The sequence below is a fragment of the Pagrus pagrus genome (assembly GCF_965226575.1).
Source record: "Pagrus pagrus genome assembly, chromosome: 17".
NCBI lineage: Eukaryota > Metazoa > Chordata > Actinopteri > Spariformes > Sparidae > Pagrus > Pagrus pagrus.
This window is the reverse complement of record NC_140201.1, coordinates 16,972,520-16,998,363: the sequence shown is the minus strand read 5'-3', so window position 1 is coordinate 16,998,363 and position 25,844 is coordinate 16,972,520. Positions and strand designations below refer to the sequence as shown.

General features: G+C 42.3%; 1 protein-coding gene across 4 annotated transcripts; it reads right to left on the bottom strand.

Moving 5' to 3' along the window:
* Positions 1–347: 347 nt before the first annotated feature.
* igf2bp3 (insulin-like growth factor 2 mRNA binding protein 3) lies at positions 348–25,844 on the bottom strand. Of its 4 annotated transcripts, none has more exons than XM_084379902.1 (16): positions 25,007–25,844; positions 23,942–24,002; positions 18,259–18,307; positions 14,614–14,665; positions 14,280–14,343; positions 13,184–13,462; positions 10,563–10,697; positions 9,967–10,089; positions 9,660–9,795; positions 6,849–6,980; positions 6,576–6,644; positions 5,607–5,729; positions 5,384–5,458; positions 5,017–5,148; positions 4,723–4,836; positions 348–3,520 (listed from the first exon to the last, which is right to left on the bottom strand). In XM_084379902.1, exons 1-16 carry the CDS (start codon positions 25,179–25,181, stop codon positions 3,413–3,415), a joined length of 1,827 nt encoding a protein of 608 aa, XP_084236028.1. In that variant the 5' UTR covers positions 25,182–25,844; the 3' UTR covers positions 348–3,412. The 4 variants fall into 4 exon arrangements, with proteins under 4 accessions (XP_084236028.1, XP_084236029.1, XP_084236030.1 ...); XM_084379903.1 differs by having other exon boundaries at positions 5,607–5,726; XM_084379904.1 differs by lacking the exon at positions 6,576–6,644 and having other exon boundaries at positions 349–3,520; positions 25,007–25,840.

Genomic DNA, 25,844 nt, shown 5'->3' with positions numbered 1-25,844 from the left:
TATTAGTATTCAAGATTAAAGTAGTACAAGTATGTTGATTATACGAGTTTACTATAAAAGGTTTTATGCAGTGTAGATTTTGGACATAGCTATTGAATGTACAACATACTTCCAATCCATGATATGAATTCTCAGGCAAGATCTCAAAATCATGATTTCAGCCACTTCCCCTCCCAGTCAAAGGGATGTAGCTACTTGCCCTTCCTTATGGTGTAACTAATGCAAATAAATGGTGCAAATGATTTTCCATTTCTCCTCTTTTACTCAGTGGGCCAGAAAAAAACCCCAAAAGCTTTTTACTGAGAAGGAACATTCAACATGCAATATTCAGCTCGCCAATACAAACTTGTTAGGGACACCTGTAAACCACACCTGGTTTACAGAAGTGTAAACACCCAAATACAGAAAGAAGGCAGCATTTAAATACAAAATAAATTTAAAAAAGACAAACAAGGCATTTTAATTATTTTTTTTTTTATTCAGAGGCATTTGACAAGTGGAGCTGTGTGTGAAGGGGAGGTGAAGGGGCACAAGCATGGTTGCAGAGAGGGGGAGGAGGGAATATCATGCTGAAGTTAGATCACTTTTCCAAATAAACTCAGAGACCCAGTCCCTCAAATCTGTCTCATACCAAGAGGATGTTCCACGTTACACAGCCAAGAAATGCTAACAGAAGAAAACAGCTACCAAATCAGTGAGTGAGTGTAGCATCTGTGAAAGACAAAGGGAAAAAAGACAGGACTTGTATCTATTTTGAAGTCTTACAAATCAGAAACGAAAGAAAAAAAAAAAAAAAAGGCAGGCCCTTTTTTTTTTTCTTTAAAACTGTATTTTCTCATTTAAACTATTGAATGCAAAAAAATCAAACACGTGATTTGACCTTTTGTCACAAAAAACCCAAGCAAAAAGTTCAAATACATGTAAGCCACACCACCAAAAAAATTAGAAAGCAGAAAGAAAGAACCATCGTTTGAGGATTTCAATTAAGCCAAAAAGAGTATATATAAACACTGGCAAAAAGAAAATATTTTTGATCACTTTTTCGATTATTCTCTCGATTCTAAATAGTACATGATTTTTAGTTTTTCATTCATATCTGGGGAAGCATGGGGAGGCATAAAGGAGGGGCGAGGGGGGCTAAACTAACAAATAGAAGAATGCCTCTACTTCATATACGTGTCTAAAGAGGTAGATCAAAACAAACTGCGGAGGAGGAGGAGGGGGAGGGGGAGGGAGGGAAGGGGTGGGGAGGGTGGTTTGGCAGGAAGGAGGCAGGGAGTCAGGGGGGTGTTTGGGGGATAATTTTAAGTATCACTTGTGCCCCTCAGTTAAGCGCGGTGTTAGGATGGCGCGCCCATGAAGAAAGAAGTGTTCAGGGGGACTGAGGTATCGGTGCGCGCTGGCGCTCAGTGGGGGCAGGGTGGGGTGCCTAGTGCCACAACAACCCCCCACCCCCTCAGCTGAGGTAGACGGCGTTCTACTGTGGAAGCATGGATACACTCAAGCACTTTTACCACAATCAACATATTTACATTCGGCATGAAGAGACAAAATGAAATTAAATCGTATATTTAAGCTTTTGGATTTCTTCCATCTTTTCAGTCAGGGGTCCTTCAGTATTCTGTGTGCCTGTTCGGGCTCGTTTTCCCTGCTTGAGCAACAAACTGAAACATCAAGTTACATTTGTGGGTTACAGAGAATGTCTTGTTTAAATCATCTTCCTATAGCGCAAAACAAACAAAAAAAATATATGCGTCTATCAGTGTGACTCCCCCTACCCTCACCATGCAGTGAACGACGTTGACATTAATGGCCTGGCTACAAGGGCCACTCCGAACTGACAAAGCTTGCTCTGTGAAAATAAACCTAGTTGGGCTTGGACCTTGCTGAGACACCGTCTTTAAAGAAGGTGGCAGGTGGTCTGGGAACAGAACAGACAAAAATCGGATGTTCTGCTGACACCAGAGCAGCAAGAGAGGGGACTGTTAAAAGTCCACACTGCTCTGCCCTGACCACAGCCCTCGATAGGAAGGCAAAAAGGAAATTTTTTTTGACAAATTAAAGTACCATTACCAATAACAATGTCAATCCCAAAACTAAATGGCATTGCTGTAATTATGTACGGTTGGCATTATTTGCATGTCTTAGTTGTTTTGTACATTTTTTTTTCCAGAACATGGTGGACCCTCAGGGGAAAAACTGAGGCGATTTTCTCGATACTCCTGTCAGCCGCCAGCTGAGGGGGCGCCAACTCTTGCTCCGGGGCTGCTATGTACAAATAGACTTTATGTACAGGGTCATCTTAAGTCACACATACACATGAACAATGCCACCTAAAGCACCAGAGTTGAAGGCAAGGTCAGTTGGCAGCTGACCAAATTTTAAATTTTCTTAAAAAAATAAAAATGTTCAAAGACTATCAGCTTTATAAAGTATACAAAATACCACAAAAGCAAAATAAAAAAAGAAAGGAACATTTTTTCATATATATATAATCATTTTCTTTTCTCTTCTGAGGTACTAGATCCTGAGGTAGTTAAGTAAAATGCATATTAAATTGGTTTTCCTGGGCAGCAGCAGTTCGGCACCGTTTCCCTAAGTGTCAGTCATGGTGCTGCCCTCACCTCTAAATATATATTCATCTATGTATATAGGTCTATCTATAAAATGCATCCAAATTTATAAAATGCCACTATCATTACAGGGGCAGGACGCCCAATATAATCCACCCTTTCAGGGGTCCTGTCCTGAAACAAGAATCTTTCCCCTAAACATGGCCCACCCAATCTGAGCCAACCCTCCCCCAAAATAAACCTATGTTGGTCCAACCTGGACCTTGATAGCAATGCCTTTTTCTTTCCACAGAAAACTCATGAGAAAGCTTCATCAACCAATTAAACACTAAAAAAAAAAGGAAAAAAAAAAGAAAAAAAAAAAAAAAAAAAAACTAAATCTGAAGTCAACCAAAACATCTTGTCAGGTTTGAAGTACCACACCAAGGAGGTGATAGGAGGGGGATCCTTATTTCTTCTTTGTGTTTCTAGTGTAAAAAGAGGACAAAAAAAATATTTAACACACCCGTGGTGGGGAGGAGGAGAGCGGTCGAGGGGTGTGTACATGTGAGGGCAGGTGACGTTCGTTGGGAGCCCTCAGAAGTACATTCTCATAGAGATGCAGAAAGGTGAGGTGGGTGGAGTTTTAGAGGTGTAGGGTCTCTTATTAGCCACACTTGAAAGTTCATCAAGTAAGACAAGGAGGGGTAGATGTTTGGTTGGGTTCTGATAACCTCTGACCCCTGAGATGAGCATTACGACCCCTTGTCTTCTTATTCTCCCCCGGACTCTGCTGCATCTGTCCGTCTGTCGAGTCTTCTGGCAGATTCGGTCACCATTCCTCCAGGTCCGCTGAATCTTCACTTCCTGCGGGGCTGTGGAGTTTGGGATCCAGATCCGGATCCGGGCTTAGGTTGCTGCTGCCTCCTTACCTGGGCCAGGATCTCCTGAATCTTCCTCTGGGCCAGCTGGAAGACAAGTTCAAGTGTGACGATCAGATCACAGCACAAAGTAGTCAAGCCACTCACTCATTTGCCATTCCCAACAACGACCATACTCAGGTTTGGTACAGTTTTTAAAAGGGTACAATTCAAGCCCTTTTCAGCACCATCAAAGGGACCTAAACCAAACACCAACACATCTAAATTGTCGCCATGAATGCAATTATCAAAAATAAAAAAAGGTCACAGAATTCCTTCATACCAACAGCAATCAATTGACAGTCACCAGCTTTGATTGTATATTTTGATCAGGAGACAACCAAATATGATGAGATCGATTAATTTAAAATATCAAAAAGTGATTGTGTAGATCAGGGGTGGCCGAACTTTTTCTCAAAATGGTCAAATGGTCCTCTAAGGAAGCCCAGAGAGGCAAGTAAGAAAAAAAATTCTGTTGATCCATTTTCTAAATCTGATCTAAATCGTTTTCTCTCCTGTATAAATAACACCAGGTGAAAAAAAAAATGTTTGGCCAGGGTAATCTTTCAGAAGTTCCTTCATTTATTTTCCTGCACAAATTGTCACCTTGCCTTCTGTGCTCAGAAATGAAAACAGATAATTGTACAACACAAAGAAAGCTGCATATTCATTTTTATCATTTATGTAACTCGAAACTTCTGGTGAGCCACATTTGGCCCTCAGGCCTCACTTTGGGCAGCCCTGGTGTAGATGAAACACTGGATTTATGTTGACAATCAGGTACATCCCTAACCTCGAAAAACTACTGTTAAAATTAAGCATTTTCCAAACGTTGGCTTTGTAAGACCCGGGCTTATTGCAGGGACATTTCTTTGATTTCAGTCTTTATCAACTCACCTCCATGCCGATGTTTTGTTCCACAAGACATTTCTGGAGCTTCACAGCAAAAAAAAGAGTTGCAGCATTCTCCTAAACAGCTGAAGTAGATGGGGATTTTCTTTCAGGTGATTTTTAAAGTTTTAAAACAAGTCCCCATCTACTGCAGTTGTTCAGGACAATGCGGCAATGCCATTTTGCTGTTAAGCTCCACAAACGTTTTGTGGACTACGAAACTTCACCCGACTTTCCATCAGCATGGGGATGAGTAGATAATGACTGAATTTTCATTTTTGGGTGTACTTAACATTTACGTTATGTGCCTCTTTGCCTTCCCAAGGCAAAACATCTTTATTGTCTTTGCAGAAACCCACCTGGCAAGCAAAGAAGTGTCCGCTGATCTTAACTATAACCTGGTCGTTCTCATCAGGCGTCTGGTCCCTGGGCACAACCACTTCTGCACAGGTCAGGTTCTGCAGCTCGTTTACCTGCAGCCACAACGAAAGAGACCAAAAGACAAAAAAAAAAAAAAAAACTTACAGAACTGGATACGAAGTTGACACATTGCATTTCATTTGTTGGAACAAACTTAATGTCAGTGCTAAGCGTAGCAATATTCTAGCCTGGTCTTGTGCTGCTAGCGCAGTGATTGATTAATCCTTGTTTACCGTTTTGCCTCCCTTCCCGATGACTCGTCCAGCAGCAAATGAAGGAACCTTGATGTGAGCCTCCAGCTTCACCTCTTCCTTGGGTCCAAAGAAATTCTCTTCCTTCAGCTTGCCAAAGAGACGACACTGAGCCTGCAGTCGGACAGGTTGGAGTACAGATTACTCATGCTGCACTTTGGAAATGAGACTTGTTTCCAGGAAATAAGCAAACAAAAAACAGAAAATACATTTCTGTACAGGCTGCAAAGAGACACTTGCATACCAAAAGACTGCAGCTGCCAACATCAAATTTTACTGCGCAGCTCCATTCTTTTATTTCTACCAACATTGTGTTGTGGGTTTATGTGGCTGTGCAGAGGTACAACACCTTAAACTGAGCCTCTGGAGGTCCACTGATGATCACTTTCCTTAGTTTGGGATCTGCTCCTTCTGCGGGGGCGATCTGAAGGAGGGCAGACAGCCAGCATTTTACAAAAAAAGGTAACCTTCACTTATACTTTCAATTCCTATCAGTCCTGTGACAACTGGTTAGACAGCTGGAATCGACGCGTTACCATTGAGATTCAGAAGACCTCCTGTCCGTCACTCACCTTGATCGAGGCTCCGGCAAAGTGTGACAGCTGTTTGATGTGTTGACCCTGTTTTCCAATGATGGCTCCCACTGCGAGCGCTGGGATGAACAGGTGAACCGTCTCCGACTCTGGGTGTCCCTGCTGGGTATGAACACGTTAGTACTGCTGTGATCAGGCAGACAGTAACTACAGACCACTAGCTCAAGTCCAGCCACCAACGCACAAATGCAAACCGAGGATCTAGCAAGAAGCAGTCTGGTTCTTGAAGCTACATTCTAGCTCATGCCCTCCACTTGAAGACACATCTGTCTTCCGTTTCATTCCGTTATCGAAAGCCACAATCTGAGCTTACCACATGCATCAGTTTAGTAATCCTTCCAGGAAAACAATCAGGTGGAAAGTAGTATATCAATGCCCTTACACTTCCCACCCCCTTTCCAATATGCGTCTCATAAGAGATGATTTTTTTTAAAAGACACTGCAAACACATCTTGTTTTTTTTTTTTTTAAAGAGTGTGCAATTCACTTGGGGAAGTAGTTGCACCGTCAAAGATGAACAACAAGTAGGCAACATTGTTGATTTTGGATGGAGCCCAATATTCCAGTCAATGTGTCAGCTGAGGGCACACTAACAACTTGCTTTGGCAGCCTCCAAATCTGGAGAAAGGCTTTAAGTGCGGAGGATGTTTAACATGCCGAAAACCCTTCCTAAAAAACAGCAAATGCAGCATGTTTGGCAGAAATGGTTCTGCAACACATCTGGTGAAGCCAATCTAGTAGCCAAGCTACCGTTTCCCTCCAGGACTCATGTCTCCCCATCCGCCAGGTTAACAACTGCACACAATTATGGACTGCCTAAAAAAGGTCAAAGATGAAGGGGCAGATGGAGATGAACTTCGATGTAGCAGACCCTGCCCCCCCGCCCTTCCCGAATCCCGCAGCGAGCAGCCACAAGCCGTGCAAAGCACTTTGGGACGGGTGACTTACAGCAAAGGGCTGGCTGCTCGCCGACAGCATAGAAGCCCAAAATGGCCCCTCACCCCCATAAGGACTGCACTAAAGGAAAAAAGAAACATGAAACGGAGTTGCTAATGACCAAATGTCTGCTTTTGTTTTAACGATTGTACTTCTCACCAGCCTGACCCAAGAGTCGCAGAAATATGGAGTTTAAAATGGTTTAAAAACAGCCTGTCCTGGGTTTATAATGGTAGTGTATGGAGCATAGCCACTTTACTTTGTGAAAAGGAGTGCGTGACTTACTCCAAACGATGAGCATCCACCGTGGGCTCCGGGAGGTGGGATGCTGGACATCGAAGGACCCATGCCTGGTGCTCCACTGGGGAATAAGCCCAAAGCGTTCAGATTCAAGCCTGGTATCAGGTTCGATTGGAGCTGGAGACAAATGACAACATTTCTATTAACACAATACCAGCGTTCCTACCTTTATCAGTCAAAATAAAGATAAGCTTTCACAGCCCCTTACAGCAGGTTTAAATTATATATACACATTAATACAATCCTAATTAAAAACAGTTTTTATTGTGCTATACACAACCACAAATCTGTAGAGCCCCAACAGATACAGGCTTAGCACAGGTATATTATAATCAGGGTTTTTTCCCATATGTGCAGATATGATTTTTTATTGTATTAGCATAATGCAGAAAAATCGTGTGTGTTAAACTGGAATACATCCTGCCTCCATTACATATCTTTGTTACTAGAGTCCCATAACCACATTTATATTTCTAAATATCAGCACATATAATGATAACCGATCCAACATCGGTAACGGCATCGTCCCCAAATATCCAGTGTCAGGCTATACAACCGTTTTGTGATGGCATTCAATAGAAGGGTGACAAACTCAAGGAAAACAAAAAGTTGCATGTTTCCAAAATGTGTCACCTGTCAGGTTAGATAGGATCCACTTACAGAGCCAATATAAAAACCATTTTGAGTTTCTACAGTAACAAATCTGAAGGACTTTCAAGCACTTTACCCAAAATCCAAGCATAACTTCAGACTTTTCAAGGATTTTCATGATCCATCTCAACCCTGCAAAATGTCACAAGTAGTCTTGCCATTATATTCACTAAATATTCACACTTGAGCTCAGAAAGTGAGAACAACAAATGCAAAGTTTTCCATTTTCTTAGATAATCCAAACAGCTTTCTAAATTATGACAGGATACTTCTGAATACAAACATGTGCGGTGTGAAAGTACTTGTCATGTTATCATACCACAGATTCCTTTACCCACATCCTTAGACTGACATTTTAATAACCAGCATATAAAAACACTACCGTTTTTTTGAAAAGGGAAAGTTGAGTTTGGGAAAAACTTATTATACATACAATAAGCCTCTCCTGAGTCTCAACACTTTATATAAACAGTACGCATTATGATAAACCAGTGGTGGAAAAACTCTCCAGACAATTGGTATACAATTTGTTTTATAGAAGTGAGGACTTCAGACAGGAACTAAAAATAATTGTTCCAGATTCTTAAACTTTACTATATTTATTATGTCCACCTCGTAAATAGAGCTGCTGCGAATCATTGATTCAAATATTTTCAGTCTACAAAATGTCAAAAATGCTTGTCATAATTTCCCAGAGCCTAAAGCGACATCTTCAAATTGCTTCTTGTATCCAACCAAGAGCCCAAGACTGTTCATATACCATCATAAATGACCATGAATCCCCAAAATCTGAATTGGCTAGAAAAATAGAAATCTTTCCTTCAGGTATTCATTAAGAAAACCTGTGTTGTCGTTTAGCGTTTCACTTGATTGTTTATTTTCCGACATCTGATTTTTAATTTGTGTTTTGTGAATAAATAAAATAATGGGACATATTTGACATTTATTGCATATCCATGCACATGCATATATCACGTTCCTACATTCCATGATTTTTTCCTCACATTGATTACTGTATCACTACCTGGTCCTAGGTCCTACTAGTGCATCCACCATCAGACTCATTGAAGCTTGTTATAAAAAAGCCCTGAAGGTCCTGGACAAAAAACCCCTCTCCTATCATCATTGCAATATCCTAGACAAATATAATTTTCTAAGCTTTATCAATCACAGGAACTTCAAATCTGCGTGTCTCATCTACAAAGTCCTGCATGGCCTGGCACCCCCTCCACTAAACACCTTTATCACACAAAGACTATCCGTGGCTCTACCTCTCATATGACCAGAGCCACTGATAGAGGCGACTGTGAACTCGCATTCAGACGGACATCATTTGCCCAAAATGTCTTGTCTGTTAAAGGATGTGTGATATGGAAATAGTATCCCACCCTCAATGAGGGAATGCCCAAGCCTGGTAACCTTCAAATCCTCGTTGAAATCATGGTTAAGGGAAAACCAGACCTGTGAGCATCAGTAATGTGAGTTATAAATTCTACCCCGTCTTACTTCCCATATACTCACTCTCATATACCCCAATAAGAGTCATGATACGGTCTCTGCATTGCTGCAACCCTCCAGTCCACCTCCACATCACCCACAGTCCCACATTTTGTACTGAGCTGTCCAGCTGTTTGTTTGTTTCTCATTACTGTTTGTTTGATTATTGTGTGGCGATGCTGTCTCTTTTGTTCGTTTTTAAATGTACTTGGGGACAACGGATGGAAACTAGCCTTTGGCTACATTCTGGCTTGCTAACATTATATTCCTGGTGAATAAATGTTCATTAGCATGCATTGTCCCTCCCAAATAAAAGAATAATAATAATATATGCACCCATATCCAAATATCCCCAACTGATTTTGAGTAGTGTATATGACAGCGTTTCTGGATATGAAAGTGCTGCTGCGGCAGCTGCGTTTCCTGATCACTGCCGTGCATGTCACAACACCATTATCTGATACTCATCCAAGAAACCGTTTCTTTCTGTTACCTGGTTCCTTGTTTCAATGCAAATATAGGTCACAGTCATTATCTACTATAGCAGACCATCTGCGTCACTTTTGAAGAATTTAAAATCAATGAAAACTTGCCATTAGGAGTCAACTGATTCACGTGACATTTGAGGCAATTTTACTTTATGCTTACGTTCATAGCAGCCATGTCACTCTCATAGGATTCCCTGATCTTCTTCATCACCTCCTCCTCTGCTCTTGCACAAGCATCGATGGGGCCCGTCACTGTGATGGTCCGCTCTGGGTTGTACAGGGTCAGGTCCTGGAGACTGGACAGAACAGAACAGAGGCAGGGGCATGAGAACAATAGTTTTTTTTGTTTGTTTGTTTAAATTGAGTATATATATTTTGACACTAAAAGCAACAACTTTAAATATGCATGCTATGTTAAGTAGCACTTTTATAAATGGGTGTAGAGATTATAGTGAAGTCAGTCTTACGATGAAATTGTGATCTTGGTTCCTGTATCCTGCTCAATTTTCTTCAGGTTGCGTCCTTCCTTCCCAATTAATCTTCCTACAAAGTTGTTGTGTGCAAGTATCTTCAGTGGGATCTCTTCAGTGCTGGACAAGACAGATTTATTAAGTTAAACCCTCTGCAACAGTAACTAAACGTTCAGATCAGAACGCTCCTATCAATGTGCATTTTGATCACATGTTATGAAACGTCATTATGCATCTTTCATGTTGTACATGCAAGCTGTAAATCAATATTCAAAAAAAGGGCAATAAAGCTTCTAATCCATCCATGTTCACACAGGCCTGACGAACAATACACTGGCCTTCTTCAACCACAAACTTCTGCAATTACAGAAAAACACTGCTGTCCATCACAACATGCACAATTAACCATCCATACTCATTTTGACTGTTTTATGACAAGTAAAAAAAAAAAAAAAAAATATATATATATATATATATATATATATATATATATATATATATATATATATATATATATATATTACAGAAGCGCTTCGAGAGTTGAACTTAAGCAAACAATCTGTCTCCCTCATTTTGTCTGGGCACAAACTCACAACTTTGTCTCGGCGGCTTCCTTCTGCATGATCTCCATGATGGTCGTACAAGCGCTCGAACAACCTTCCGGGGTGGAGTGAATTGTGATGGGCTTCTCTGCTGCACCTGCATTTTCTTTCCTATGGATGTCGATCCTGGAGCAAAAGGAGAGGCAAGGCCAATTATTTGTATAGCACCTTGTAATAAACGAGGCCATTCACAATGCTTAACATTAGACAAAGGCATTCATACAAGATACAGAATGATAGAACAAACAAAAAAGAAAATTGTTTAAAGAAAGCAGACCTACTGCAGACGATATGAGGGGTCTGGATGGTTGGAAACGTAGCAGATCAGAAAGATTTTGGTCCTAAATCATTCAGTGCTTTCTGAATTTCATTTCATTCAAAAGTAGAATTTTAAAGTCAATTCTTTGGACCACATCAGCACAGTTCTCAGTTATTTGCCCTTGGCTTCCTGTTTGTCACTTGCTGGTCTACTGCAAATAAACACAAGGACAGGTTTTTTCGCAATCTTGCTGAAACTTTTAAGACTCACTTTTAATTCTTTAAATATTCTGAAGGTGATAGGCAGATTTTGTAATTGCAACCTTAGTTTGTGATCTTTAATGTTGTCGACTGAAGCCAAGCAGAGATTTTTAAAATTGCTCCTTAGCATAATTATGTTTTTTTAAATTTGAGGCACATTTGTGTTTACGTTCTGAGTGATCCGATCACAAGAGGACAGCTTTAGCCCGTCAATTCATACCAGGCATTAAATCCATCTCGACATGCGCTTCAACCTTTTGTGATTGGATCTCACTTCCCTATTATATATGCAAATAAAGACGTACATCACTGGAACAAACCAATACATTTTTTTACACAAAGAAATATCTTCATGTACATTGAATCAACAAGGCGGCCCAAAAAGTCATGAATGTGTTGTAGACAGTGTTTCTCAAAATATAAACTCTCTTAAGCAACAAGGTTTAAAAATGTTTTTTTTTGTTTTGTTTTTTTTACACGAGTCTAGTGACTTTCTCCACAGGCAAAGCAGCTATAACAGTTACCGTTTATTGACAATGTTATATTCTGTGTAAATGCCTTAATAAGTGCTGTCTGAACGTACTGTTTCAACTAATTTCACCCGACAGGGTGGTACAGCCATTATGTGACAAACCGACACTTTTTTACAAGGAAAAACACATCTTAATGTGTTGCATTTCATGCTGAATTTCATGTTTAATTTATTGAAAATAAAAATAGGTATCAATGCTTTAGAATTTGCCGTTGCCATTTCACTCCACATTTTACAAAAAAAAATAAAATAAAAAAAATCACACATTTGTTAAGGGAGTCTGGTGATATAGCCATTACTAGTTCAATGGTTAGTTGAAACAGACAGCCTTCACACATATCTGCTGCCATCTTTGGCAGGTCAAGAGAGCCCAAAGAATTTACATTACAGTGATCCGGTCAGTGATCAGGACTCGAATGCATCTTTGGGGTGTTCACACCGTAACAGCTGTCCACTTGTGATCAGATCACTCTGAACACCTGTTGATAGCAGGTCTGAAGAGCCTCTTTCTCGTTTTCTATAATCTGCATGATAGGGAGCACTCAGACACTGAACACAAGAGGACAGAGAACGGAGCCTTGGGGCACTCCACTCAAATGTGCAACTACCGGGGGAGGATTCAATCAGTTTAGCTCTGTGTCAAAAGGTCACGTCCAGTTTTCCAGCCAGTCTAACAATATGTTGTGGTTGACATTTTCCAATTGAGCATCAAGATCTAATAATACCAGATCTAATAAACATGAATTTTCCACTGCATGTGTTTAAATGGGTGTAATTTAAGATGTTAAAAAAGCAGTCTCTGTGCTGCGGACTGAAATGAATCAAAACAAGTGTTTAGGGCCAAAAGGGTGTTAAGGCTCTTGAAAAAACAGCCTTTTCAGTTAACTTACAAAATGATAGTCACATAACACTCACTAATGAGTAGTTTAAGATAATTTTTTTAAAGTGGCTTAATAACTTCTACTCTCAGGCCATTTCCCTGTGAAAACTGAAAAGTGTTGCAATTTGCAGAAGCTCTGATGACACGGGGACATCTGAGGCGGGGCTGCAAGACCAGGATTTCAAATGTGGCACATTGTCCTCCGTGAGTATATGGTCAGAATCAAATTGTGTCATGCTAATTAAATTGGTTTTAAATGGATACCACCTATAACTGACAGAGGAACACAACTCACTGAATGTTGTCAGTGAAGCAGGATCCAAATTCATTGCCTGAATTACTGGATAAAAATTCAAGGACTACTGGCACCGGTTTGTCAGCCTGTCAACAGTAGCAAATATAGCAAACGGCATCATTAATGTTTTTGTCAATTGTGTCTGAAGGACCGTGTTGCATTTCTCAGTTCTAAATCTCCCTATAAATCTCACTATGAACCTGGAATTTTATTTCGGCTCCGCAAGCATTCAGTTTTTACCATCTAACTATGGCGCTTTTGCTCATACCAGAGACTAACTTTGCGTTATTGGGAGGAATAGAAAACAGACTTCTAACGCTAAAAGTCAGTGACACAGAAAAGGGACAGCCAACGTTCAGTATAATTCCTGACCTCTGTGTACGTACTTTGAGTGGGTCTGTTTGGTGATGTTGCGGATAGTGTTGCCCTCCTTGCCGATAATTGCCCCTACAAACTGTGTGGGAACCATTATGCGCAGCGGGATGATAATCGGGTCTTTGGGCCGGGCGCCCAGACCTGGAGAGCCGGAGCGAGGGGGTCCGCGGGCGCCAAAGCCTCTCCTGCCCCCCGCTGGAGGACCCTCTGCAGCAGCCATCTCATCTGGGATATAGGACACTTTCAAGGCATAGTTCTCCATCATGGATCCGTTCAGTTTCTCCATCGCCCTGTGGAGCAAGTGATGTCAGTGTCTGAAACTCTTGATCGCCACTGATTGTGTGTGATTTAAAAGCACAGAGGGGACTTTGAGTGAAATGGCTCAACTGCCAAACAAATTTCTGTTGAGGCAATCAACATAGAAATTCCTGTTTAAGTGCTTTCCCAGCTCCTCATCAATGGGAGACTCCAAGGACGAGGGGGCATTAAAACAGAAACAAGAGGTTTTGGTACCAATTGATACAGTTTATGTCTTAAATAATGGGCACATGGAACAAGGAGATGAGACCTCCTTCCAAGCCCAACATCCTGAAGGGCAGTGGCCAAGCATCACGTCCAAACTCACTCTGACCTCGAGATTGCAATCATACCTCATACAGGTCTGCCTACTCAGCCTCAAGGATTTGTTTTTGTGGTGAAACAATCAATTAAGCCAGAAGACCTCTACAAGCACTCGTGCAGAGAACAACATTGTAGTATGAAACATGTACACTAGGGGGCACCAGATGGCTAATTTAACGCCCCCTCCCATCCTAACACACACACACACACACACACACACACACACACACACACTCATACACAAATACACTCCCCCCTCCTCCCTGCCATCATTGCATGTCAAATTAAACTAGACTGGTTTTTGGAAGAAGGAAATCAGGTGTGCTGTAAGAACACTATACAGAGGAAGTTGGTCTAATTTCCAATAGAGAATGCTGCGTAAACTGAAAAACTTCAGCAGATCCACGTCAAAGACATCAAGACAGATGAGGTGGAGGTTCATCATGTGAAAACACTATGTGTGCGCGCGTGTGTGTTTGTACTCACAGCCTGGCCTGGTCCTTGGCTGCATATCGAACGTTGACTACCGCAGTCTCTGTGTCAGTGTTTACTGTGGGAGAACACACAGCAGAGTCAATTCACACACATTCAGCGACACAATTTAGCGCAGTGTTACTTTTGCATGGTTCAACAATTACAATTTCACTACTCTGGAAAATCTGCAATGATTTATTCTTAATTTAAAAAATAGAAAGATTTTGAAGTTGTGAAAAAACAAATTTGTAAAAACAAATTCTGGATGCAGTGTAAGGTTTGTGTTGAGGCAAGACAGGTGGAATTATATTTTTTCGACACAAAGCTTAAACAAGTGCGTATTTACCTTGTTCACAGTTCTCTACTGAACCATACTGAGCAAGCATACCATCCAAAACCTGAGAGAAAGAAAGAAAAGCCGTGATTACTCAGACTTTGGAGGCTTTGACCAGAACCTGTTAGTGAGCAGAAGCTATCTATGGGAACCAGCCCAGCTCGCTGCAAGGACACACTCCATTAATTCTGAAACCCAGGGTTCAATGTTGAGTTACGTGGATAAATTTGCTGCCTTCTTGTAAAAGCCCGTCCACCTCAAATTATGACTCTTCCCTTAAGGGCACTCACATAGACCTCCAGGTACTGAGCGGGTTTTTATAACATTTTAAAAAGTCTTTATTTGAAATAACCGTGTATATTTGGTAAGAAAAAATAAATGTTAGATTTTCCATCAACCTGCAATTCATCTAACAATAAACATGGATTCTAAACACATCATTTCAGGAAACAAATCTATTAATCTGTGGATGCTTTTGGTCGTTTTTAAAATATTGGTAAAATTATTTAATACATTTTTACAAATCTAAGCATAGTGAAATCACAAATATAAAAAAAGGGAAATGTCAAAAATCAGAAAATGCATCCAAAAGAAAGCCACACTATGCTGGCCATCTGCCCAAACGTGGAGACCACAGGATTTTAATTCATAGATGTGATCAAATGTGGGCGAGAGGGGGAGCGAGGGTTCTAAGCTAAGCTAAGACATCCGACCATGCTCAGTCGAAAACGCAGAGGCCACACCCCCAAGAGCTCAACCCCACTTTCTAGCCAACAAGCGTGCGTCCCTGCCCCCCCACTCCACCAACCCACCAACCGAGCAACCTCCCGCCTCCCTGCCATCTCCACTCCTGATCATAGGCTGCTCCAGCTCTGATATGAGTTCCCTGAAGCCAACAGTGGCTCGCTGCTGGCTGGATGCACCGCCTGTCCGTCCACCGACTCTGACCAATGGGAATCCAGGCCATTCAGGAAAGGGTGGGGTACATTCCAGCAGGAAGCAGTGGCTGGGGGAGGGGTGCGAGTTCATGCTACACATTCTGTGAATCGGTGCACATGGAAGGGAAGGGGAAGCAGTCCAGGCCCACCCACCACAGCTTGTGAACACGCCACTACCCTTACGTTTCTTTCGTTGTAGGGCTACAGACACACACACACACACACACACACACACACACACACACTATGACCCATTGTCTTATCTACCTGATAAGATACATACAAGGCCTTTGCATCAAAAGATTCCTTTCTATTCTGTTCGACCATTCTTCTCACCCCTCCCCCCTCTGAGTGGGAGAAACCTCCATGTCACCTTTTGAGAAAGCAAACAGCTCGCTACATACTAGGAACATGGGTGGATCTGGAGCTGCAGTTGAGGGACATGCATAGGCAAAAGCGAGCCCACCATTACAAAACGCTGAGCCTGTCCGTAGCCATTTGATCACAGTGAGTGAATCAGGCTGAAATCTAAAGCCGTGTATTAACCTTACAATCTCACAATTTTGAATACTGAACAATTGAGCAATTCAATGAGACAATTCTGATCAGGCTTACATTGCCTTACGGACCAGAAAATTAAATTGAACAACACTACAAGCACTCGCTATCACAGCTAAACCTCTGCAGAGGGGGGGAAAAAAAAAGAAAAAAAGAAAAAGGTCACGTAAAGCTGTGTTACTGAGATTCCACACTGAAGTTAGCAGTGAGATCAGTGAGAGTTTGACACAAATAATTTCTGAAAAAAGCTTCAGTGAAATTTGTGAGACAACTTTAAAATGTTGAAATTACAGTACAGATAAATTTACACGCACCCATCACATGAGTAGAATGTGTAACAAAAGGTTGGAAGGGTTTTAAATCAAATGCTTATCACATGCACAGAAAGACATGCAATGCATGGACACACACACACACACACACACACACACACACACACGACTGTTGCTCAACACTATTTTTTTCACTAATCAGGCAGTGGCCTTGAAATCTGACCATGTTACAGCTCACCAATTCTACTGATATTATTCATTTTTACGTGACATGTTCTTGCCCTTTAATCCTTTATGGACAAAGTGGATTGTATTAGAGATAAAATTAATAAATAAAAAAAACTGACCTTGAGCGTCAGTTTTACAGCTTCAACTTTAAGTCCACTGTCGTTCCATTAACACTCATCTGAGTCATGCAACAGAGGACAGTTTTGCCTGATCAACTCAAAGATGGTTTTCTAAAATTTTTCATCTGAATATTTGAGGGTGTATTTTTGCCTGAAATGCCAAAGGTTCACGAAAAAGATCAAGGCCAATTTTCATGCAGTTTAAAAGTCACCTTTGTTGGAGTGGTGTATGCAACTCCTTTTTGAGAGGATTAACATCAAGTAAGGAATTTAAATTTTAGATTTTTTTTCTTAAATGTTGGCCCCATCTCTAAGCTGTTTGTATTTAAGTATGGTTGCAAACAACATAGCAAAATAAACCTGAAATAAGGGCTTCTATTTCTGTCACATTCAATTGTATCAAGTGTGTATACTGTATATTAGCAACTGCGTCAGGAATCAGGAGTGTAAAGAATTTGAGGTGCTGTTTGTCATTGTGTTACAAATTAAGCATAAACAACAAATATAAATTCTCACACACCTCAAACTATAAACTTAATTAAGATACAGTTAAATCTCTAACAGACTCAAACCTTAAACTTAAGAAGCTTCGAACATTTAGTGTTTCTTGCACGGACAGAGTATTGGGTTGCATTACATCGTACAAGTGTCGCTTTTATTTTCTGCACAATCTCGACAAGGAATCGCTGACACATGTTTAATTCAAATCAATTCTTTTTCCAGACTCATTCAACAAAACACAGTATTGAATAACTAAATTGACATTCCATAAAAAAATACATAAACTAGAAAAAATAAATATCCCATGACCCATGTATGGACAGCCAGGGGGGCCACGTCACATCCCATGCTGCATGAATGTTTCACAGCCCTTCCGACAATACACTTGGTTTATTATTTAATTTCCTTTTTTTTTTTTGCACCAACACACAATGTGAAAAGGCCTTCGCTTTCAAACTAGCACATGTGATCAGTGCTGAAAGACAGCATGACAGAACAGTTTAGAAACATTTCCCATTCAAACACATCAGATCCTGTGTAGCCCAACAATCAATTCAAATCAACAGAAAGCTGTTTCAAAGTGCTCTTAAAACATGCCTTTTAGGTAGCCAACAACTGAAGCCTTATAATGCTGAAAAAGATCATGTGACGGCTTAAAGTTTCCCATGTGAGCGACCCTAAAGGATCCTACTTTTGCCGAAGACTGAATCTTTTTGAAGTCCCCCAATGTCTCTGCTTAGTTAACCATGACCAACTGTCCACTGTGCGGCTAAATTGAACAAAGTCAACCTCACAATCTTCGTTATCAAACTTCCAGTGGTATTTTCAATCATTTCTGCTCTACCAATCACAGTTTGGACCACCGCTTGGTGCATTACACTGGCCTGAGCTGCAGCCTTGTTCAAACGAATCATCAAGCGCCTGCTCAATTGAAACCCAAACGGGGGGCAAGGTGACTCCAGAGGCCACTAAATGGGAGCCCAGTTGGGCTGCCCGATGGTGCCCCGCCCTGGAAGCAGTTAGCAGCCTGTTAGCACTCACCTCCCACTGCATGTGAGGCGGGATGTTCCTGATCTGCAGCTTACAGTTCCTGGAGAGAGAACAAGGGAGGAAGAAGGGTGGGGGATGGATAAAGGGAGGAGGGAGAAGGAAATTGATGAAGGTAGATGGGAGAGAAGAGGGGAGAAAGACCGTTAGTAGCTGACAATACAGAGGGTACAATGATAAAAAATAATAATGAAATGAGGGATATTATTAAAAAGAATAAAAAAAACAGCAGCTCTTTATTCCCTCCGCCATCTAGTGAGACAGACCAGGGTGGAGAAGCGTTGGATATGACTCCTGCTTTAATTCCCTTCCCAACCCAGCAGGTGCACTGAGGCACCCTGGGTAAAAACGTGGGAGGAAGTGATGGAGAAAAAAGCAGGCAAAGGGGTGATTAGGAATCACCGCTGGGTGGCCTAAATTGAGTTGAGGGTGCTCAAAATCAAAATTACGCTACAAAACACACCACACCCTTCGTCTCAAATCACCAATCGTCACACAGAAAAGAAACATGACAAGTGAAGCGTCAAAGGAGTAGTGAGTGCAGAAAAGGTATAATGTCTACCCTCTTTGAGTCAAGCACGTGCCCTGTTGCACTGCATCATGAGACGTCAACCACTGCAGGACTCAAACCCACTTTTTTTTCAACCAAAATAGACACTTATCCAGGAGCATCCAGCTGTTGTATCAAAAAAAATAAAAAAGTGAGGAGGGGGTGGTGCAGGTGCCAAACAGAAACCAAAGGGAATCTCCGCTAGCCACGTCACACTAAATGGGAAGAATCAAAATTGCGTGCTTGTTCGTAGAGAGTGCACACACAAGCACAAGCGAGTGTAGATGAGCAGCTACAATGGTGCTGCTGTGCTCCGTCACTAGAAACAACCAGGGCAGACATCCCCAATTCATCCTTTTAACATGAAGGTTTGTCTACAGCAGCATGAGCATAGTGGCCATGTGTTGAGGTCCCTTAGACAATGGAACTTGTGGATCAATGAGTCAACAGAGTTTCACAAGTAGTCCGCCTGTGCATGTTGTATAAAAATGTGCGAAGAGTGGAGGCCACTCCAAAGTCCCCTGCCTGTTTGACACGCACAAACCTACAGGAACAAAATGTACATATGGCTTGGGAGCTGAAGCATGAACGCAGGCACGCATACACACAAACCCTGACCCCGACCCATTTCCACACCAGCCTTACACTCGCTACACATACTTGACACATATGCAGCCAATTTAACTTAGTTTGTAGACATTTTCTGTCTACTGTATAAAACTTACACTACAGACACACACACACACACACACACACACACCCCTCCTGTTCTTTTCCACAAGCTTCACTGAGCTGTTAAATGACGTCTAAAATGCAGCTCATCTATTAGCTCTACTGCTAATGGCTGTTTTGTAATCTGCTGTGTAGAAGATAGCACCTTACAACATGAACCATTTTATAAACTGACTTTACACCATGGACTCAATTTTACAAAAAAGGCACACACACCAAAAAGGAACATTTAAAAGGAAGAAGAAAAAAAATTGCACACAAGCACATCTACACAGTAAAAAAAAAAAAAAAAACGTACTTCACATGTGCAACTAGGGCCGCAGTAGTTGGAATTCCTTAGCTTAGCCACTACGACCATAATCAAGCCAACAGCAGTTCAGCAACATATTCAATTTGAGACATTAGGGAAATACTTAATTCTAAATGGGCAAATTGTAAAGAAAATTCCCAAATAACTTCCAAGAGGAATTCCAGCCCTTTCCGGCCCACTGTGCCATTCCTGGCTGATCCGGCCCCCTCTCCCCACACATTCTGTATGCTCTGCATTGCGGTGGGAACGCCAAGCGAAATGTGCAAATGCACCAAGCACTTCCAGTCGGATTAACCTATAGCTCCGCACACACACACACACACAGAAGAAGTCAGCCAGGGTATGGGGTGGGGTGGGGGTGGTATACATTCCCCAGTCCCAGCCTTTGATTTGGGGAGGGGGGGGAGGAGGTGTGTGTGTGTGTGTGTGTGTGTGTGTGTGGGGTGTGGTGGTGTTGGGGGGGGAACTAGCTAGCCCTGTTTCAGGCAAGGGTAACAAGGGCCCTCTCTGCCCTGTGGGGGTGGGGCCCTGTTGCCATGGACACGGACAAGTCCACTGACAGGAACATGTAGAGCGGGGGTTAAAAGTGGGAGGGGGAGGGAAGGAGGGGAAGGCCAGGAGTGACTGGGGTTGGCTCGTCATGTGATGGCCAGGAGGAGGCCGGGCTCCTTATTTACTTTTAAAAAATGGACCAACGTTCTACATGTTCGCCCTCTTCTCTCGCCGCTCAGCTGAAACCTACAGGCCCGCACCATCAAGACACACGCAAGCACCATGACACTGCACCACACCTGCATTAACCCCCATTTTGCAGTTGTCCATCCTTGCGGCAGCACGCTTTATCAACACCATCAGGGACGGTGAGGGACACACGAGATCTGTGCTCAACGCCCATCCACACCCACCGACTGTTCAGTATGCAGAGGTTCTGAATGACTGAATTCCACGCAGTCTGGTTTCCGCTGCCCTCTCACAGGCCTTATATGCACACTGCGCACCCAATAAGCTACATTCAACACTTGCGTTTGGTTAGATTTGTTTGGAATTCCCTCAGAATTCCAATGAGTTGAATATCAACAGTTAGGAATGACTCAACTTCTGCAAATACTGTTACGCATTTGTGTCTACCTCCCCACCTCACAGAAAATACGTTTTATGTATGTTTTAAAAAAAAAAAGAGAAAGCAAAAATACAATGAGATGCTGATTTGAGTCTAGGAGGAGGGAGAGTTAAGGAACCTTTGCCTGCAGTCTGGGTAAAACAAGGGGCCACATTCATAATTCTCTGGCACCCCAAGTCTCCGTCCCAAATCCCCGTTTTCGCAGGTGGGGCCCCACAGTGACCCCATGACCCAGAATTCTTGTAATAAGAGCCAGGAGCCATTTCTACAAACAGCACTGATATGATCTACACCATTGTCTCAATTTATAGACGAACTTTTGATGCTTGGTTTAATTTATTTATTTATGTATTTTTTTTTAAAAGGGGCAAAAAGGGGGCTGAAACTTGACACCATTTCCTGAGAACTGCTACGCTATACATGTTGTAAATAAGTCAAAGTCGTGTACATGCTTGATGTCCGTTTCCCTCTTGCTCCGCGCACACACACACACACACACACACACACGGGGCCTCCCCCTCCTATAGCCATGTCATTTTCTCTCTTTTTGCACATGTGACTAAGCGGGTATGTGCATGTGGGGAAGGGCAAGCTACATTTATTCTGTTCAATTCATCCATAACCTGACCCAGGAAGTGAACTGAGAGCGTACACAATAATAACACTCCTACAACTCAAGTTATTATAATTAAAAAAAACAGGTCAAACTAAATTTTTGTAATGAAATTCTAAAAACATTAGCAACAGTTAGCATACATTTTGTAAGAATCTGCACTTTTGTAAGAATCTGGGTCAAAAGTGAAAATATAATTGTTGTTTTAAAAATCAGGTCAATTGTGGAAAATGAGGCTGTTTTAACTTAAATGTAAATACACCTGTAAGATTCTGATTAATGCTTGATTTCCTATTGTGCAATTTAAATGCCCTCTCAGAATTAAAAAGAAATTTAAAAAAACAAAAAACACAGGACATTGTCAAGAACATGTGGGTGTCATCTTTAAATGCCAGATTAAAAGAAAAAAAAAAAAAAAGCCAGGCACATAACGTTTGCAGAAGTCAGGCAAAGTGAAATGTAAATGACCAGGAGCTGGCTGAAAGGTTTAATAACTATGAAAAGACTGCAATGTTTCTGTGGGCAAGATGTTTTCAATTAACTGGATTTTCTTTTGCGTTACGTTGTTAAATGCATACTGTATATTTTCAGGAGTCATTATTGAGCGCAGCAGATGTTTTGCTAATGCGCTGGAGATAATTTTGGTGGGCTTTTGACCACGACCATGACCAATTCAGAAGAATGTACATTAAAGTATTTGATTACGTGACGCATTTTGGCCAGTGTGAAACACCACGCTCCATAGTGTGTCACCCAACGCAGCTCTGTCGTCAGGAGCCCCAAACTGTAGCAGCCCCACCTTGATGTCTGTCTGCTACAGCACTTCCCCTTCCTGACGGGTTCAAAGGTTAAGCCATGGTGATTGGCCGAGCCCCCAGTTGATATTCGCAGGTTGGAATGCAAAGAGGGGCCCCTGTGTACAAATGTGTGTTGTGTGGCTGTACTCAGAATACTGTTCTCATTGACGACTACTATGTTCCATGTTGTAAAGGGAGGGCACGTTTTTACTTTTTTTTTTTTTTTTTAAAGTGTGGCTGAAACTCGACTCTGTTTGCTGCCATAGCCAACACAGCAGGCTGCACTTTAAAAGACAGAGCAACGTCACCACTTCTTCGTGATGAGGGATTTTTATGTTTTTATTTATTTTATTTTTTTTTTAATTTTGGGGAGGAAGCTTTACGTGAATTGATGCGAAATCCCCACGTAGCTCACCTGGTTTATTTACCCAAGCTACAATTTATATCATCAACCCAGCAGCTGCCAGGGAAAGCTTGTATGACCTTCAGGTGGAAAATAAATTTCACGTCAAGGCGTCAGAAATTCCCTACTAGAGCCACATTCGCATTTTACCACTTTCTAATCAATTTACGCCACGTGTAATAGTAGAAAAAGGCACATACGTTTCACCTCGACTTGCAATTCAAATAACGCAGCGTAAAAACAGCAGATTATTCAAACTTTACAGAAAACAAGCCATGCATATTACGTGTAATGCCCCAGAAATCCTTAGAGCGATCACCAGACACGAGCAATTTTAATTTAATTCAAGAAAACGTTTAATTATGGCCGAATTGCGTCACCAGCTAAAAAAAAATTACGCACACAATGCCAAAAAGCACCAGTATTTTACGTTCTCAGCACAGATTACGTACAGCACACAGAAAATATGTATGCTACACTTCATAAAAATCACCCACTGAAACACGACACGGGGGTCTAACTCTGAAACTAAGGTTTTCCGTGACTTGGGCCCCAAACCTCCCATTCCACTCGCGTTTGGGAGTCCATCTCATGCAACAGCAGCACAATGTGCAGAGGAGGGCGGAAGCGCAGGGCAGGCAGGGAGAATGACGGGCAGATCCTTCTCAAATGGACGACTCCACAAGGCCTGTACGCCTCAAACCCAGCCTGCACTCACTCTTGCAACACATTTCAGCCAGCACGAACCGGGCTTTAAATAATCGGCCCCCGAGGTTGGAGCTCAAATAATATCAAGTGGTGTGCGTACACAAGAAAATAGCAGCGAGAAAATGCAGGCATGTTGCTGGTTAAACCCAAATGCACGACGGTTTTAGGAGCACCCCACAGTCATGGCGAGAGGAGGGAGTACACCACCATACGCCCCTTTCATTTGACCCCAGAGCAGGCAGAAAAAAAGACACAGCGTTCAGCAAATATGAAAATACTCACGCCACTGAATTAACAAAGCTCACCAGGAACGTACAGCCACATGTACGGCGAATATCAGTGTGGGAAAAAAATAAATGGGCTTCTTGTGGAAAATGGCTGGAGAAAAAACACTGGAGCTCCCACGAGTTTGAACCAAGCACTAAATAATAAAAGTCGACCTACCTTTGACGTTTAGGGACCGAGTGCTCCACTTCGAGAAGTTTCCCATGAAGTTCAACTTTACCTAAAATACAGAAATAAAAATAAAATACAACAATTAATTTAATTAAACCTTTGACCCCCTAAAAACAGCCCCCCTCCTCCTCCTCCTCTTCTCCTTCCTGCTGCTGCTTCCTCGCCTTTATGGACGTGTATTTATGGTCAGTGTTTAATACTCATTTTAAAACGTAGCCTGGGGGGGCTAAAAATCTAAACATGGCACCTTCCTGGGGGTTTTCAGCACGGTGTCATGTGAGCAACACAAATTGCTGAAAAGTGTGCGAGCCACTAATAGCACGAGTGCACAAATGAGCCAAATGTGAGCACACTTCGTAAAATTACACGAGTTTTTAGCTAAAAAATGGCACGTATCCTGCGTGTGCAGGCCCATGTGGAAATAAACAACAAACCAGGATACGAAGGGACTAATACACAACAGCTAATGGTCGTGTGGCTCTGTTAGTTGGCCTACATTTGACCAACACAATTAAACCACCTGGTGTGTCAGCATGGGCGAAAATGGCTTCACAATGTAGCGAGTTGTGGCCACTGGAGAGGGCCCGTAGTTTGAAACCCGGGTACGAGTGTGAGTTCATAGTGAAACTGGTAAAAGCAAGTACAACACTTTGGCACGATAAGGGGCAGAGGCCGAAGTGGGCTGTGTGATAGAGCCCACAATAAGGTTCACTTCACGGCGTCCACAGCCCCGCTGCCCTGGACGGCACAGAACCTGCATTAGGAAAGCGATGGCAGTCTCATCCCTCATGATTGTGTTTACTCGACCATTTTACCAAGCGACACTCAGTGAATTTACGAAAGAGCAGAATTTCACTCGAACCCAGGGCAAGCTATTCGTCTGAGCCCACGGTGTCAAAAGGCCAAGTAAAGGTTGTGTGAGAGAAAGAAATGCTTTGGATACACCCCCACCCTACAGGGCTCAAGCAAAGCCCGATCTCCACACAATTGCAGCAGTTCGTGCGTCTTTGCAAATAACACTTTTTTTTTTTAACATGCCACAAAATGTCTCACCTGAAAGAACATCGATGGCCTTCATCGCAGCCTTCTCGTCCGGGCAATCCACAAACGCATAGCCAGTTTTGAGAAGAAATGGACCACTGTGCGGAATCTTCCACTGCTCAAAGATAGTTTCGAAGTCCTCCTCGCTCGCCTCAGCGCTCACGTTGCCAATGTATAGCTTATTCATGTTCTGCGCCGAAAAGGGACAATCTTTACGCTGAGGGAGAGACCGTTATTTGCTCTCACGGATGTGCAGTGTTTGGAGTAGCCTAAATCGCCTTTACTACTACGGAGTGGCTGTGGCGTGCTTCCCGGTCGTTCAAGCCACAGATAGATTTAAACTGGCAGCCTCACAGTGCGTTCGCTCTCCCTCGCCCCTCTGTCTCTATCGCGCAATAAATAAATGCTCAATTATTAATCTCGTGTCTCCAAACGATGGCGGGCTGGGTGAAAAGGAGGAGAAACTACTTTGTGTCTTCCTCCAAACCCCTTGGCAAAGAGACAGAGAATGTCACACACGGTAAGGCTGGCGCCCGCCTCTAAGTCTAGAGCCTAGAATAAGAAGAAGAAGAAGGGGGAGAAAAAAAAAAATCCTCTGCTATTCCGGCTTTTTGAATGAGCCACGTGTTCAAACTACAAATCAGCCCACACGTGAGGAATCCCAATTGCTCAATTAAGTGTTTGGGATTGGGGAAAATTGCACGGGAATCTGGGGTGGGGACAGCAGAGGGGAGTGGAGAAAAAAGGAGGGGAAGAGTGGATTGGCGTTGGGAAAAAACCTGGCGAGCTATGTGCGTAAAGGGATTCCGTGAGAACCCAGTGTATCTTTACTAGAATCACATTCGTGTGC

Coding starts and splice junctions, on each gene's coding strand:
- igf2bp3 (XM_084379902.1), bottom strand. CDS start 25,181: ATGAATAAGCTATACATTGGCAACGTGAGCGCTGAGGCGAGCGAGGAG. Junction 10,090..10,562: donor GAAGCCGCCGAGACAAAGTT/GTGAGTTTGTGC, acceptor TGTCTTGTCCAG/CACTGAAGAGATCCCACTGA. Junction 5,459..5,606: donor TTGCCGGAGCCTCGATCAAG/GTGAGTGACGGA, acceptor GCCCTCCTTCAG/ATCGCCCCCGCAGAAGGAGC.